Here is a 15,125-nt window from a genome sequence, read left to right as displayed (position 1 = left end):
CCATTCGACGGGCGAACCTTGTCCGTGCAAACTTTGTAAATAACCATTTGTGCGTTGTCGTTTGGGAAAAAGCCAAACAAGCTTCACACAGAGGTGGAGTTCTTTTTAGGGACCAATTCCTCTGTTTGTTTTAATTTTCAGCCATGGCTTCCGGCTACACTGTATCAAACAGGGTTTGTTTTCCTGTTTGGGGAAGATACCAAGTGGCAACCTGTCATATCATCACTCATAAGAAACTTAAACCCAGTCTCAAACTCTCCCAAATCAAATTCGGTCAGAGCCATGCTGACATGTTGCTGAAGTTCAGAGGTGTCACCTGCAACAAGGCGATACCAGCTGTGAATCACACTGATTTCCACTTATATGAGCCACGTTTCATTGTGTATTTTCCTCTAAATGGGAACATCATTTACAAAATGTACATCATGTTCCATTGATGGAAAGCTAAAACTAAATGTTTACTGAGGTGAGAAATCATGCGATCATTTTTACTTCCTGGCAAATTCACAGAGGAAACTATGGCTATTTGATCTTAGGTTGTGTGTTCTCAGAAACCTGGTGAATACAGCGTACATAATGGTGTGTATTTAGAGATACACAATGTTTATCATAGCCAATCCATCAAAGCATACCCAGCTACAACAAACTGAAAACCACATTTCTTCACAGATACACACCTGGAGTCCTGATGAGATGAGAGATGTTCACCACATCACATGCTATAATCTGTGACATTCATCACACAATCTGAATCCCACTATTCTGTGATGTTGCTGAGATAATGTTTACACTTCTTTGAGGAATGTGGAGATCAGTTTTCAGGCTTTACCCTTTCATGAGAGAAGAGAGTGAGGAGAAAAGAAGCAAATACCTTCATGCAAGACGTCTCGTAGAGTGACTCTCTCCCTCGAGATGGCAATGTCTTTCACTTTAGCTTTGGCCTCCATAAGAGTAACACTCCTCAGGTCATTTTTCTCTATGCGGAGAGATGGGTAGCCTGGGAAGAAAGAAAAACAAGACTTGGAATTAAAAACACTGCACAAACAAACATTTTCAAATTGAGCAAAAGGTCTTAAAATCTGATTAACCCAAGAAGGAAAAAAAAAAACTGTCAGCAGATTTCCTACTAACAAAAAAGATTTATATTTCAAACTCTCATATCAATTCCTGGAATTCCAGAAATTATAAGAAATATAATAGGTAAAACTTGTACAATGCCATTCACAGGTTGCATCAAAGCAACTTCAGGCAAAGTCCTGTGTTACAGCATAATCATTACATAACCTGTCAAAGTACTCACTGTCAATAGCTGCTGGCTGAAAGAGGAGAACACACACTTTCAGCTGTACCTGAGCAGACTGTGTTTAATTGTTGAGTCAGACGTTAATGATTCATACACGGGTGGATGAACAGAAACAATGAAAAAACTATTATGTTCAAGGCCCAAAAAGCCCCTTTGACTTGAGTCATATGGGAATATATACAGTAAATAAACTGTAAACAAGATCTGATTCAGCAGTAAATCAAATTCTATTTATTTTTCTTGGTTTACGTTCAACGGCCCATAAAGCAGTTCGATTAAAGGTTTAAATCTCTGCTGCAGCACATGAACTGTGAAGTACACAGGAACACAGTGCAGGTCAATGCTGCCCCCTGCAGATCAAAATAAGAGCAAGATTTATTTTCAACAGTGAGGGAAAATAAGACATCAAGGATCTATAAATATACAGACATGGATAACTATACATGCCATTTCATTTGGATATCTTATAAAATCTGTAGTTTAGCATTTTATCTTTATCTCTTTATAGTCTGCAAAGGTAAATTTCATTTTGTCATTTTCCAGTGGGAATATTTAATAAGAAAACCCACTGAGAACCTTCCACCGGAGTGGAAGATATCTTTGTAGCCGTATCCATTTTAGCTGGAGTGCTAAAGGAGGGAGAATTATCCAGCGTGATAATCCTGTTGGTTAGCTCATATAGAAGCACAAATATTCGGCTGTTTGGAGACAGACCAGAATAGCACCTGCCTATAGGGAAGGCAGTCGGTTTGCGGTGTTAAAGGGGACATATTATACCCTATTTCCCCCATTAAAATAGTTCCCTGGTGTCCTAATGAACATGTCAGTGACATGCCTTGGTCAAAATACCATAAGGATGAAGCATCATAGCAGTTCAATAACCCTGCTAAACCCGCCCCTTTCAGAACGCTCGGCTTTCGTGCATGGTCCCTTTATATGCAAATGAGACACAGGCAAACACACACCCACTTCTTCCAGAGTGTTTCTGATGTGTCCTCTTTACAGCGCTTTACAGCTCTATTCGTCTCCCCCTCCCTCCACTAGTTCTCTGACAATATCAACATGGCAGCGTGCGCAGAAAACAGCGAGAGTGCCGTCACAGGAAGAGACGTCCTACATAAGGATCGAGCCGAACACTGCCGAACTGTAAATCAGTTAAAAACACTTAGGGACAGCACCGCTGAAGTGGTGCGAACACACGAACACACGTTTGCTGACTTTATCCGGCACATTAGCTTCATATATAAAATCCTCTGAGGCTGGAAGTTTGTGTAAAACACTGTGCTCCACTGTGCAGCCACCAACAGCACACTTCTCCCTCCACGTTGACATAATACCGCTCTTCCTCCCTCGCCTGCACTCTCGCAAGGACAAGGTGGAGCTAAGGTGGAGCTCTCGAGGTAAACTTACTGGTGGGCGGTAACATTCGCGGTGAAATGCGCATGCTGCCGTCATAAGCGCAGGGAATTCAACATCGAGTGTTTTATCACCTATACTTACACTAAGGGGGACCACGAAAAAAAGGACTAAGTATTCTTTTTCCACACTTTGGCGACTGGTAGGGCCTCCAGAGTCCCAAATATAAGTATTGAAATGGTTAAAAAGTTGATTTTGCATAATATGTCCCCTTTAAGTAACTAGCACGGCAAGGATCAGACTCCTGAGGATCACTATCTAGTTTTATTTTACCCAGCAAGTCACGACCATCAGCTAACACAAGCTTGTTTTCTACAGTATTCATCAAAGGAGTGTAAAGTTCAGAATGCTAAAGAAACAAAATGGATTAGGTTTTATATTGCAGTATCAAAATGGTGTTTTAAAGCTTTAGTGGAACTTACTTTTGGTTTCATTAGGGGGAGCACCAGGGTTTTGGAAGGAGGAGGCAGCAAGCTGGAGGATTGGTGCAGAACCAGGGTGATTGTCTGAAGACAAGAGGAGAGGGAGGAGGAGCACAGTGAGGAAAAAAAGTGTTTTAAGGGATAGTTCACTCAAATTACAACATGGCCTGAATGAACGAATGGTTGGACATCAACTGCAGCTGCAAATGTTCAGCTCATTTTGGAGATCATCGATCAAATCAGGCATGCATGAAATATGGGTAAACTTTGGGTGGATGGTGGTGCAAATAATCACATTCAGCAAAGCTTACAGTAAGATATAAAGAAAAGGCACAGGAGGTGAGATGTGAGCTGTGTCCACCAGAGGGAGATGATGGATCACAAACTGATGAAGCAGGTGATGAGTGCATTTGCTTTGGATCCCAACAGAGGGCACAGAGGAATAAGAATGAGGCGTCAATATTTGGAGGGTTTGATTCATTCTCTAACATTTGTCTGTTGACCAAACTGCATGAAGAGGAAAGTTTTTCCAAAAACTCAATGACATCTTACTGTGAATTGTTTTAAAGCAGGTGTTCACCCTTGAAAATGTTGGAAATACTCATTTTATTTGGACAAAAGAAGCATTACTTTATCACAGTGTCGACCTGTGTGATAACCTCTAATGATAATGATAATGATAACCCATAATACATTTATACTTTATATACCTATTTGTGATAAAAAGGTGCCTTAAAATAAATATCAACTTCAGTGTTTATTGTTCTCATATCTAAATAAACTTTTATGGTTGTACAAGGACGGCACAGAATGCTTTCACTTCTGTAGCATTTGTACCATGACCAGTGTCAACTGCGGTTACTTGAGCGGTTTAATGGCAAAATGTTGGGTATCTTTGCAGTGATAAAACATATTCATTTGTGGGCCGATGGGTACATGTTGACTTGATATAGCTATCACTCAGTGAACAGTAATTAACTTTATCTTGTTTAATCCAGTCACAAATGAACTAATGTTGCAGAGCAGTTGTGTTCCCGTGCTTCCAGTCTTTGTGCTGAGATGAGCTAACCAGCTGTAATGTTGAAGAGCAGACCTAGAAGTCGTCAATGCTCGTCCAGAAAGTCAATCTCCCAAAATGCGGATGTGAATATATTCTATAGTTAGTTGTAATATATATATATATATATATATATATATATATATATATATATATATATATATATATATATATATATATATATATATATATATACACACACATTAACACAATAATGTTAGCTTTATAAATGGTTATATGGACTATGGCAAGAGGGCAAAACCAAATTAACTAAACTAATAAAGACTCATTTTGCAAAAAAGGACCTATCTTATTGTAATCAAGAGCTTCTATGGTTACTATGGTGATGTTTTTATGATGGCAACCTTGGATGTCACTTTATGGCTCCATTGCTGTACTTAGACTGTGATTAAAAGGCCAAAATCCACAAGATGAACAGCAAGAGAATTATACTCTACCCCATAATTACAGTGGGTGCCAGCCAAGAGAACATGACTGGGTGAGTGATCAAACTGCTACCTTACACCAGCAATTTCTAACAAAGACCCTTGCTGGGGGCAATCTGCTACAGCCCAGATTCACTTTCTGCATAATAAAGTGTCACGCTGGTGAAAGATGAAAGCTGAAATAGGCATTTGTTGGCTTAAACGTGATAGTATGACGTTAACAAGGACTGCTCAGTGTAATGACAACTGAAACTTACACCAATCATATTCATATTGTTTTCCTACAAGAGCATTACCAAATCTCTGGAGAGAATTATTTTTATTTTTGCAAACAAAATGAAATAGAGAATGGAGAACAAACCGACACCGTAATACAAACTGAACCCTGTGGTTGTTGAACCACTGCATCCCTCAAGCTCACTATAATATTGTGATTGTAGGTCAGTGTCTCCAACCCTGGCTGCTCTATATTAATTAAATTTGTACATCATCCAATATAAAAGACTGCTTGTGCTTCGTTGTTACAAGCTGTTGGGGACAAAAAAAAAACATTTACACAGTGACCAAAAATAAAGAGATCATCACTGCAGGGATTGTTCTCTTTATTATGATCTTATGATGGCAGTTAAACGATTAAGGTCATTCACAGAACATTATTGCATTAAGAAAAGCATGTGCATGTTGGGATGCCTGTGCGAGAAGTCTGATATGAAGCACTTCTACATGCAGTTATCAGCTCAACAAACTCATGCTTTGACTTATCGACAGTCCGGTGAGTGTTGTCTCGGCTGTAGGGAGTAAGATGTCTTACTTGTGACGGGGGCTGCGTTGTTTGGTGTGTCAGCTCTCAGGTATTGTGTGGTCTGTGTCGATGGCTGAGACAGACCCTGTGAGCTCCCACTGTCACTCACACTGAAAGACATAGAGGAAAAACATGGAGGTTTCATGTGAGGGGACCTGAAATATACAATCCATACGTATGTTTTTACAAGTACATAACTTAAAATAAAGACCACTTTTGACAAGGACCTTGCTTTTTTCATCTTGCACCACCATGTTTGTACAGCAGCTGAAAAGATAATCCATCGAAAGCCTGCATTATGTGTTTTTAAGCTGTAGCTAACTATGCAACTGAAGAAGAATGACATCTTTTGTGGTTAAGTGGAGACCACCACAGTTCCCCAAGACGAGGCCTCCATTTGTTACAATCTGCAGTCTCACCATAAGATGTCATTAATTCTTACACACTTTTAACAAATCAGGCTGTATCATTAAAGCTTTACCCAGTCTTAGCTAATGAAGGCATTGATGACGTGTAAATGTGTTGCTACAATCATTATTGCTTTTTAAGTCCAATCAAAAGCACAGTAAACAACTGTGACCTTAAACTATCTCATAAACCTCTGGCAAATGTAGGCATGAATGTTTTATTTATAAAAATGTTTATAGTGAGAAATACACACACAGTTCATTAGGAACACCTAACTAAAACTGATGCCGGTGCAGTCAAATACAAAGTTACTGGAACAGTGATAAGGAGACTGTTTTAGTTCAAGCTGTTTTGAAGAGGTGTTGAGCTGCATTTTGTGTTGCTGTTGAATTGTTTTGCCCAGTAATTGAGAACAAGCCAAGTATCAGAAACACCTCTCAGTACAAACAGAGGTGACATTTTTAGAGTCCTTTGTTTGTCTGACCAACAATTCACAAAAAAGGTATTTCACTTCATCTTAAGACAAGGAACACCTGCAGACATGTACAATAAACCTTCTGTCAATCAACTAAAAAGGTCTTGATTTAATGTTAAAGCTCCACAAAACTCGGGGGGTTATAAACCTGAAGGATGTTGCCAAAATAACAGTGCACCAAGTGAATTTAACGCAATTATCACATTACAAAGACTACTATGACAATTTAAATACACCACTGCCTCTGTGGTTTACCTCTCTAAAAAGGACGTGCTGATCTGATTTCACACTGATATCTGATAACCAGCATAGCTGCCTACAGCCATCTGGAGTGGAGATTACATGAAATTAAACAACACGAAAGCTAAAGTGCAGGTTTCAACTTGATATAATCCTCTCTGTGGAGATGACCTATTTTTGTTGGTCTTTGCAAAGAGAAAAACACAAGGACATAACTCTTACAGGTGACAGAGGGAAGGCTGTATATCTACTCAGCTAGATGCTGGTTTTCGTGCACAGTAGAATGTGTTTAAACCCTAGCCAGTATATAATATAGACAAATACAACAGCTGATTTGTTTATTCAGCCATCTAGGGAAGCCATCTTTACCAAAGTAGCAAGTCACAGTGAATTACATGAGGCACTGGCCCCCTCTTTTATTCTTAATGGTTATATTATATTATTCAAATCTTAAATAATAAATAAATGACTGTAACCAGAAAGTAAAGCTTCAACTTTGACAATATTTTAAAACCTTTAAAGCTGCCATGTTTCAATTTATAAATAAATAAAAATAATAAAGACTGTAACTTAGTAGCTTCCTAACACAACCTAAATATCAAGAATAAAAATTGGTCCACTGCTGACCTAAGAACCTGTGTACAGTATTACACAGAGACCTAAACTGCAGTAAACACAAAGATATGTTAAAGTAAAATGAAACGTAAAGTGTCATTCGTCTGTAACAATCTTTTCGAATGTAGACAAATAAAAATAAACAAACCTGTCCTCCATCTCAACTCTCTTCATGCTGTGCAGATGAAGGATGGCAAGGATGATGGCCACAAGGAAGATGACGATGCAGCACACACTCACGCTTATGTAGAACACCTGAGTGGAGCTGGTGGGGGCGGTCACACCATCTACTGACAAAAACAAGCCGTGTTAACAATCAGGAAAAAGGAACAATTGGTAACTGTGGTATCACATACAGTGCCCCGGGATGCCATAACAGTCTGGGACAAGCAAAAGGGAGAGCATTTCACCATATCACCAAAGATCTGTAGAGGCGGCAGAGATGGATTACTGCCATAAAATGTGCTCAAAGCGAGCACAGAAAACAGAGCGAGAGGAATCCACTGGAGGAGAGATTATTTAATATCAGGTACAGAATCAAACCCTTGCCAACTTCAAAGTCTTGTTTATTTTACATGCTTTTATTGCGGTGTCTAAATGTTCATGAAAGATGAGGGGAAAGCTCATCAGAAAGTCGTAGGTGTCGGAATCCTGCAGGTCTAGAATAATGTCTGCTTTGTCTGTTCATACTGGTGAAAAGCACCGAAGGGAAATACTAAGGGTGAGTTATACTGAGTCCGTGCAAAATATTGCACAATCTCTGTGGCTCTAACATGCACAGTGAACTCTTGAACGCTTCAAACCAGCTTTTCCTGCCACCATGGCAGTGTACGAAAACTAAGTTACATGATGTCCAGAGCTCTATAAAAGAAGCAGAGCATTAATATAAGGAAAGTCAATAAGATTGAAACATGAGTGAAAGAGTGAGGTACATTATAAGTGAAGTGAGGGCTTCACTTTGGGTTAATGGAGGCCTGGAATAGCAGAGGCTGTGTCCAGGATCCAGTGTCTAAGAGCTTTTCTCATCACCTCTCTAAAAGCCTCTGAGGGCCCCAGGTTCCTTGGGCTTACCCAAGCAGAAGGGAAACATGCCACTAATGGTGCTTTGTTACTGGGGCAGTGGGCTCACAAAGAGTATAAATCCCACCAAAAGTGGACACCCACTCCACTGGGTGGGGGCAGACCAAGCACATTTCAATAGGGGAGAATGAATCCTTCTGTCTTTGCTCTGAAATCATGCCTCGGTTGTGGAAAGTCTGACGAATGTGAACTGCTCTGCCTGGGAATTGCTCGGGACTAAATCAGCTTCTATTTTATCAGGCTGATGCCACCTATAATAGACGAGAGACCTGGATCAGTAAGATTACTTACAGTCGGGCCGCTGAAGAGTGTTATTGTTGAGGGGAATGGGAATCTTGGAGTCAGAATCTATTCCTGTAGGAAAGAAGGAAGAAAGGAAAAAATGTAAGAGACATCTGTTAATTGTAGCTGCAGAAAATGCCCCGATATACGCTCTCCTATAAACTGCATGAGTCGTTCTCTCTCTATATTCCCACTTAAAACCAGTAAATGTTTAGCTCACAGAACACAGAAATATAACTTTCATATTGCTGAGACCATATAATACGTTACTGAATATAATCAAGCAAAACACATTATACATTATTATTATATTGATATAAAAGTGTCAGCATCCAGCACTTCTTGGTTTGCAAACATACTCTTGTAGCACATTTTCCTCCTCTTGAAGTTGAGCACTGTGTAGTTGTTGGGGTGGATGGTCAGATTGAGCTGCACTGTCGCAACAGCCTCTCCATCTACTTTGCCGGAACAGAAGAGGTCCACTCTGAAGACTGTGGAGAAAACGAGAGCAAACACACAGCAAACATTGTTTAGAGAAAGTTAAAAGGAAAATATTAAAAGGTTAAAGGAGATTTTGTGCACCAGTAGTAGGTCCTGTCAGATCCCACAAAGTAGCACCTTGTTATGAAAGGGGTAAGACATGCTGGAAGACTTCATTAGGTCAAACAGGTGCTCTTCAGTAAGGCAGGTAAAAAAATACATTAAAATAAAATCCCAGGATGTTGAATACTGGAGACAACCAAGGAGCAAAACTCCCATTTTCAGGTGAAACTATATTATGAATTTATTTGTTTAGGTAGATGAACAGACCAAAAGCTGTTGAATCCAAGTCATCATCGTAGTTAGACTTCATCTTTTAATATATAAATATAACATCTTATTTGTGAAATTTGTACAAAACCAAACTTTAAAAATGCCTTACATCTCAGCAGCTCAGTACTAGCATGGTACTATTAATGTAATATTCCAATCTAATATCCAGATAATATTGATAGAGCAATTTGAGTTCATTTGACCAACCAGAGGGAACACGGGGAACCTCCCCCTGACTGGAGATGTTGCTTCTTGGTAGGTTCATGGCAACAGCGTTCTCCACATGGAAGCCAAGCCTGTAGTCAACCTACGAACAGAACAGGATGAGACAAAGTCACAACAACGACAAAATGGGTCATCTTGAACAAGTAATCAGGTGGTGACTGATAATTCACTTTGCTGCAGAGTCTTACCTTTGTCTTGGAATGCCATGTGAAGTGAAGGCTGTTGGTTTCACTAGGAACAGGTAGGGTGAAGGAGAGTGCATAGTGGTTCACTACATCATCTCGTACGTAGTAAAGCTCTGCGTCTAAGCCTGTGGGAGGACAGAGGACATGAGAGTGCACTGAGGTCAATGGACATAAAATACTTTCAAACAAATTTTCTGATCTAGAGAGGAAATTTAAACAAACAGACAAAGAACAGGTCGGAGGAAAAATGGTGAAATATTCACTTGAGCTGCCTGCCTGGATTAGGGTGGGTTTCCCCTCAATAAGAGAGATGGTCTAACCACATCTGTTAGTGCTTCAGAACTCTTAGTGCCCAAGTGAAAAACTTCAAAACACTCAAGTGAGACAACAACTAAAATATGGCCACAATTTTCTATCCAGGAAACAGAATTCGGCAAGGGAAGGTTTAAAGGGAAGGAACAGGAATGCCTTAGATAAAAAATGTGGCCTTGCATTCAACACTCATAATCTGTTTAACCAGTCAGTCTTCTGTAAATGTACAGAAGTGGAAAAGCCATGATGTCACACAATCATCAGAGAGCAAAGAGAGCAGTGTATGAAGTTAAGTATTTGCCAAAAACAAAATGAGGGCTTTAAGAAGTTTGTTTCCCACATTAGGCTCCTGCTCTATCAAAAAGTCAAAGGAGTCTAATGTGTTCCTGATGAAATCCCCAAACCTGGCCCTGGGCAGTGTGATCAGTCCCCAAAAATGTCTGTCTGCCAGAGTGGTGTCTGTCTATCAGTCTGAGTATCTAGTTTAAAGAGAAAGGAAGAATGTGCCCAGGCTCCCCCAATACCCCCGGGCTGTCTCAGAGCTCGGGCTCAGAGACTTTTCTCACATTGGCTCAATTAAAAACACTCTCAACCATTTTGCCAGCTCAGAAGGAGAAGGGGTGGTATGTAAACTGCTATTTAACCAAGCCCAAAGAGTAGATTGCTGCCTTTCCTTTCCTTTAATTAGGAGGGCTGTCCCTTTATAAGTTTTCACTTAAAACAGATGCTTAAAATAATAAAGATACATCAAACGTTGATTCAAAATCTTAGACATGGTAGTTTAATGAAATAAATAAGAACCACTTATTTGATTTTTCTTTCTTGTACAACTTTCAAGTGTAGCTCCTGGCCTTCTGGAATTATCCCATTAGCCATCTGGAGCGGACATATGCGAGTGGTCACGATCAGCTTTTTGGCCCCTGTTCCTGATCTGATCTTTTTAGTATTAAGTATCTGCCAATACCAAGTACTGATTCAATACTTGTAGTTGCCAGGATGACAGAGCACCATTTTTAAACAAATGGTCACTATCAGTGATAATAATTGAATAACATTCCTGAAGTGTTTCGTGAGAAAGAAGAATTGAAAGAAGACTCCTGCTACGAGACTGCAGATACTGGTGAAAAATAACAGACCATTTCAGTTTATATTGTGTATAGAAACATTTTTGAGTTTCGTCGTAAACTCAAGTTACAGTGACATTCACCTGCTTTGGTCCCTACTAAAGTTTATTTTCCTTTTAACCTCTTTGGGACCTTTTCTGGCATAAACTGTCTGTATAAAGGACCAAAACCTGGTCCTAATGAGACAGAACTTCATTTCTGAGGAAGCTAAGGGCTAAGAATTGAATTGTGGTAAAGTTAAGCATGAACTGGCTATGGAAAACATTTTATTAGGCTGTCCAAATGAATGGAAGCCAATGCAGTGTCCTCAGCAGCACAAACCTCTCTGTCTGTCTGTCTGTCTGTCTGTCTGTGTCTGTGTGTAAGTCCACTACAGTTCATTAGGTAAAGCATTGGTGGAAAAAACTAGGCATTGTATTAAAACACGACCAATTGCTTATCTAACACACTGGTATATAAAAAAATTAAATACTGTGATAATGAACCAAATTAAGCCCTGCTACAGTCTACAGCCGAGCTACATGAAAAGCAGCCAACAGTGGGCGCTTGTAGAAAGCTCTGCTCGAGTAAAAGATCTGGGAGGTGATCAGAGATATTTCCGTCTTCAATCAGTTAAAAAATGCCCAGATCGGCTCCGATTCCATACTTGAGATTAGGATTGGAACATCCCTATCCAGCTTTTTTTTCTATCACAATCAATCTTTAATCATTTGACATTTATCATGATAACTATCAATACTGACTGACTTGAAAGTGATTTTTTTATTGCGATAACACCTATGACTAATGCCAAGTACAGACATGACACATAGACCAGATCACAACATCTTGCCACACGCTTCCTTGATAGTGAACTATGCCTCCAGGCCCAAAGAGGACCAGTTTGTTTCCACTTGTTCTTCCCACTGCACCTTCACCATCCTCTCAAACTACAACAGCTTCAAAACAGGAATGCTTCGTAACGGCAACAGCAGCCTGTCAGTCTACACCGACAGAGGAGAGGGAATCAGTGGTTCCTGAGGTTAAGGAAGTCGAACCACACACTGCAGTCAAATCCCTGACTCGCACACTTTTTTACTCTCTGGAATGGGAAAACAGCATTTTCTAGAAGGTGTGCCCTGTCAACAACACTCTGATTTAGTTAGTATTTGGTCACAACACATAACAAGAGTCAAATAACCATCATTCTGTTTGCTACTATAGTCGTGCATGTTGGTAATGCAAACTTCTATAAAACAAATAGAAAACAAGACAAACATAATAGTTGTTTTGAGGGAACATTTCATCATGTGCTGGACTCAAGTGACTAACAACAACCCAGGCAGAACATTAGTCTTAAGATCATTTATATAACCATCTGCTTGTCTGCTAAACATTGATACCCTAAATTTACACTTAGTGAAAACCGTTTTTCATGAATGAGCCTAAATAAGACTTCAGTAAACCTATTAGCTTTGAGCACATATTAACATGTATGACTATGTTTGGATATAACTAGTTTATACCAAAGCATGGTATGATTTATAGTGACGTCCAGTCAGTGCTACACTTTGTTTGACAAGCACAATGACATGATGACATTGTTTATAGAAACGTATGGAGGAATTCAACATCATATATCAGCATTTTGACCTGATTAATGGGTCAATGTGCTGTGGAAAAATCTAAATCACAGATGAGGCCCTAAAACATACATTACTGCTCCATATAAATATTAGAGGTAAAATGTAGGAGGGAACGGCTTTAATAAACATGTGAATTCCACATTTAAAATTATGAGGCAGGGTTAATGTCTGAGAAAAGAGTCTATACATGGGACTAGGGGACACGGGACTAGGGCTGGAACATTTATCTAATAATCTTTGACTAAATGTATGTATGTTTAATTGATTAACAATAATATATAAAAATGAGATTAAAATAAAAATAAAAGTAACTGGAAGTGAATGTTGCCTGTTTCTTTGCGCCACCGTATCAAAGAAACCAAAAACATTTTTTGGCTTATGGACAAGAGAATATATTTGAGAACATTTAAAGAAAGTTTGAGAAACAAAAACTGTCATTTTTGTCATAATTTTCTGACCATTTTATGGACCAATCAAATAAATCATTGATAGATTAATCAAAATTATCGTTAGTATTGCAACCCTTCTCAAAGGTTACTTGAAGAGAGCTGTTGTTGACGTAATTATAAAATGTTGCTTGTGGTGTGTAAATTCATAGACCAAAACGGTTTATTTCTGGATAGTCGAGCACAATTGGATTATCTACAGACTAAGCTGGTAATAGTGGTATAATAAAAAAATTGCCACAGTTAATACATTTATAATAAATATGTATACACAGTACACACTGCCATACAAGATGCAAATGACTTAAATAAGCTATTATCAAACAATCCCAGATGTCCAGCATTGTGTGAGCAGGATCTAAAGCAGAACTGTGCATGGTTTCTACCCCCTGGTTAAATGTCTTGTTGTGGGGAGATTCGTCACCATTGCCCCTACCATCAGTAAGCAGAAAACCAGCCTTGCAAGATCGGGGCTGCCGACCCAGAGTGTTCAGAATCAGGAAACACAAATTGCTTCACGGCCTTACACACAGACACACACACACAGACAGACGGACACAAGCACGCCAGGTACCAACTATAAGATCAAGGCTGCAATAGTGTTATTTTAGGTGTTCATCATGGCAGAGCCAGTGAAAAAGAAGTAGAGAAAAGCTGACGGAGGAAGAGGAGCCACTTGTCTGACCAAGCGAGGGGCAACACGCGAGTGAACATCAGACCGGCAGTGGTGAGTCATTAGGATAAACCTGGAGAAAAAGGATGGATATTTACGATGGTGTTGTAATAATATGTTCTCCCAAACTGTAGGGGGAGCTCCATAGAGAAGATGGCGAAAAATCTATCAAAAGTTCCAAGTTCAAGCTGAACAAATCACACATTACACTGTGACACCCAATCCCATTATCTGGGTGTGTTAGTCCGACTTTGACTCAAAATCAAAATCTTTGACACTGATTTTATAACTTATGACTTGTCTGTCTACGGCCAAAAAATGATTTGTGATATTAAGAGTGATGCTGACGGTTCATCACCAAGTAAGCATTTGTATGGCTTTGACAAGATATCACATAATAGACAATGAGACCGATAACATGAAAACATAATAAAACAATATGGGCATCTTAACCAAGTTATGTTTTCTTTGCTATCTGTGGATCCTTATGCAGAGAAGTATAAAAAAGGAGAACAAAAGGAGGCAGTGGCCAGGTGGTACGGTCCAGGAAAGGTATAACAAAGACCCTCTTGTGTGCACGGTTGACACTTTACCTCCCAAAGCCTCCATCCCTGAGTGCTCAGGAGATAAACAGCCCCCCCCCCCAACTTCTCATTGGGAAGATAGTGGTCACATTAACCAGGGAGGAGGGGGGAAATGAGGGCCTATGTGAAACTCTATCAACTGGAAACTCTACACAAATCCACAGGAATGAGCGAGGCTGGAGAACGAGAGGGTAACAACTATGAAAGGATCCCAAGGTCAGAAATATGAGACACACTGGAAATCTACAAACTTAACAGAAACAGTTACAATCTGTGACTGAAAAAGAGATCACATAAAAAAGCTCGATGCTTAAATCTCATGGTATCATGAGTAGGTCAGTCTGTCAGATATACATTTTAAAAGAAGGAGCCATGGTGGAAAGTTGTATTGGCTTGGGACATTTCAGATGTTTATGAGACTGAGACAGCCTGAAAACATAATGTCTTCCTTTCTAAATTACCAAACATTTGACAAGATATCTTCAATTTAATGACTGTGCATGCTATAAAGGGGCTCCTAGAGTTTAACATGCAATCCAAATAAAAAAAAAATAGTGGAAGATCATTGTCCCCTCTCTCCTTCCTCTCCAAA

At 39.5% G+C, this 15,125-nt stretch overlaps 1 protein-coding gene across 2 annotated transcripts in view; it reads right to left on the bottom strand.

The window, feature by feature from the left end:
• ryk (receptor like tyrosine kinase) overlaps nucleotides 1–15,125 on the bottom strand; it is a 44,537-nt gene that overhangs the window by 19,788 nt on the left and 9,624 nt on the right. The window contains exons 2-9 of one of the 2 annotated variants that reach the window (XM_058639104.1): nucleotides 9,773–9,894; nucleotides 9,567–9,666; nucleotides 8,906–9,037; nucleotides 8,556–8,618; nucleotides 7,333–7,474; nucleotides 5,456–5,556; nucleotides 3,142–3,225; nucleotides 872–997 (exon numbers count right to left, since the gene is read on the bottom strand). In XM_058639104.1, coding sequence (XP_058495087.1) covers nucleotides 872–997; nucleotides 3,142–3,225; nucleotides 5,456–5,556; nucleotides 7,333–7,474; nucleotides 8,556–8,618; nucleotides 8,906–9,037; nucleotides 9,567–9,666; nucleotides 9,773–9,894 — 870 coding nt within the window. The remainder of the gene's footprint in view (nucleotides 1–871; nucleotides 998–3,141; nucleotides 3,226–5,455; nucleotides 5,557–7,332; nucleotides 7,475–8,555; nucleotides 8,619–8,905; nucleotides 9,038–9,566; nucleotides 9,667–9,772; nucleotides 9,895–15,125) is intronic. The other variant, XM_058639105.1, reaches the window with a different exon arrangement.

This window comes from Solea solea, chromosome 9, assembly GCF_958295425.1.
Source record: "Solea solea chromosome 9, fSolSol10.1, whole genome shotgun sequence".
NCBI classification, from domain to species: Eukaryota; Metazoa; Chordata; class Actinopteri; order Pleuronectiformes; family Soleidae; genus Solea; species Solea solea.
The sequence above is the reverse complement of the archived record's forward strand: the minus strand, read 5'-3'. Positions and strand labels throughout refer to the sequence as shown.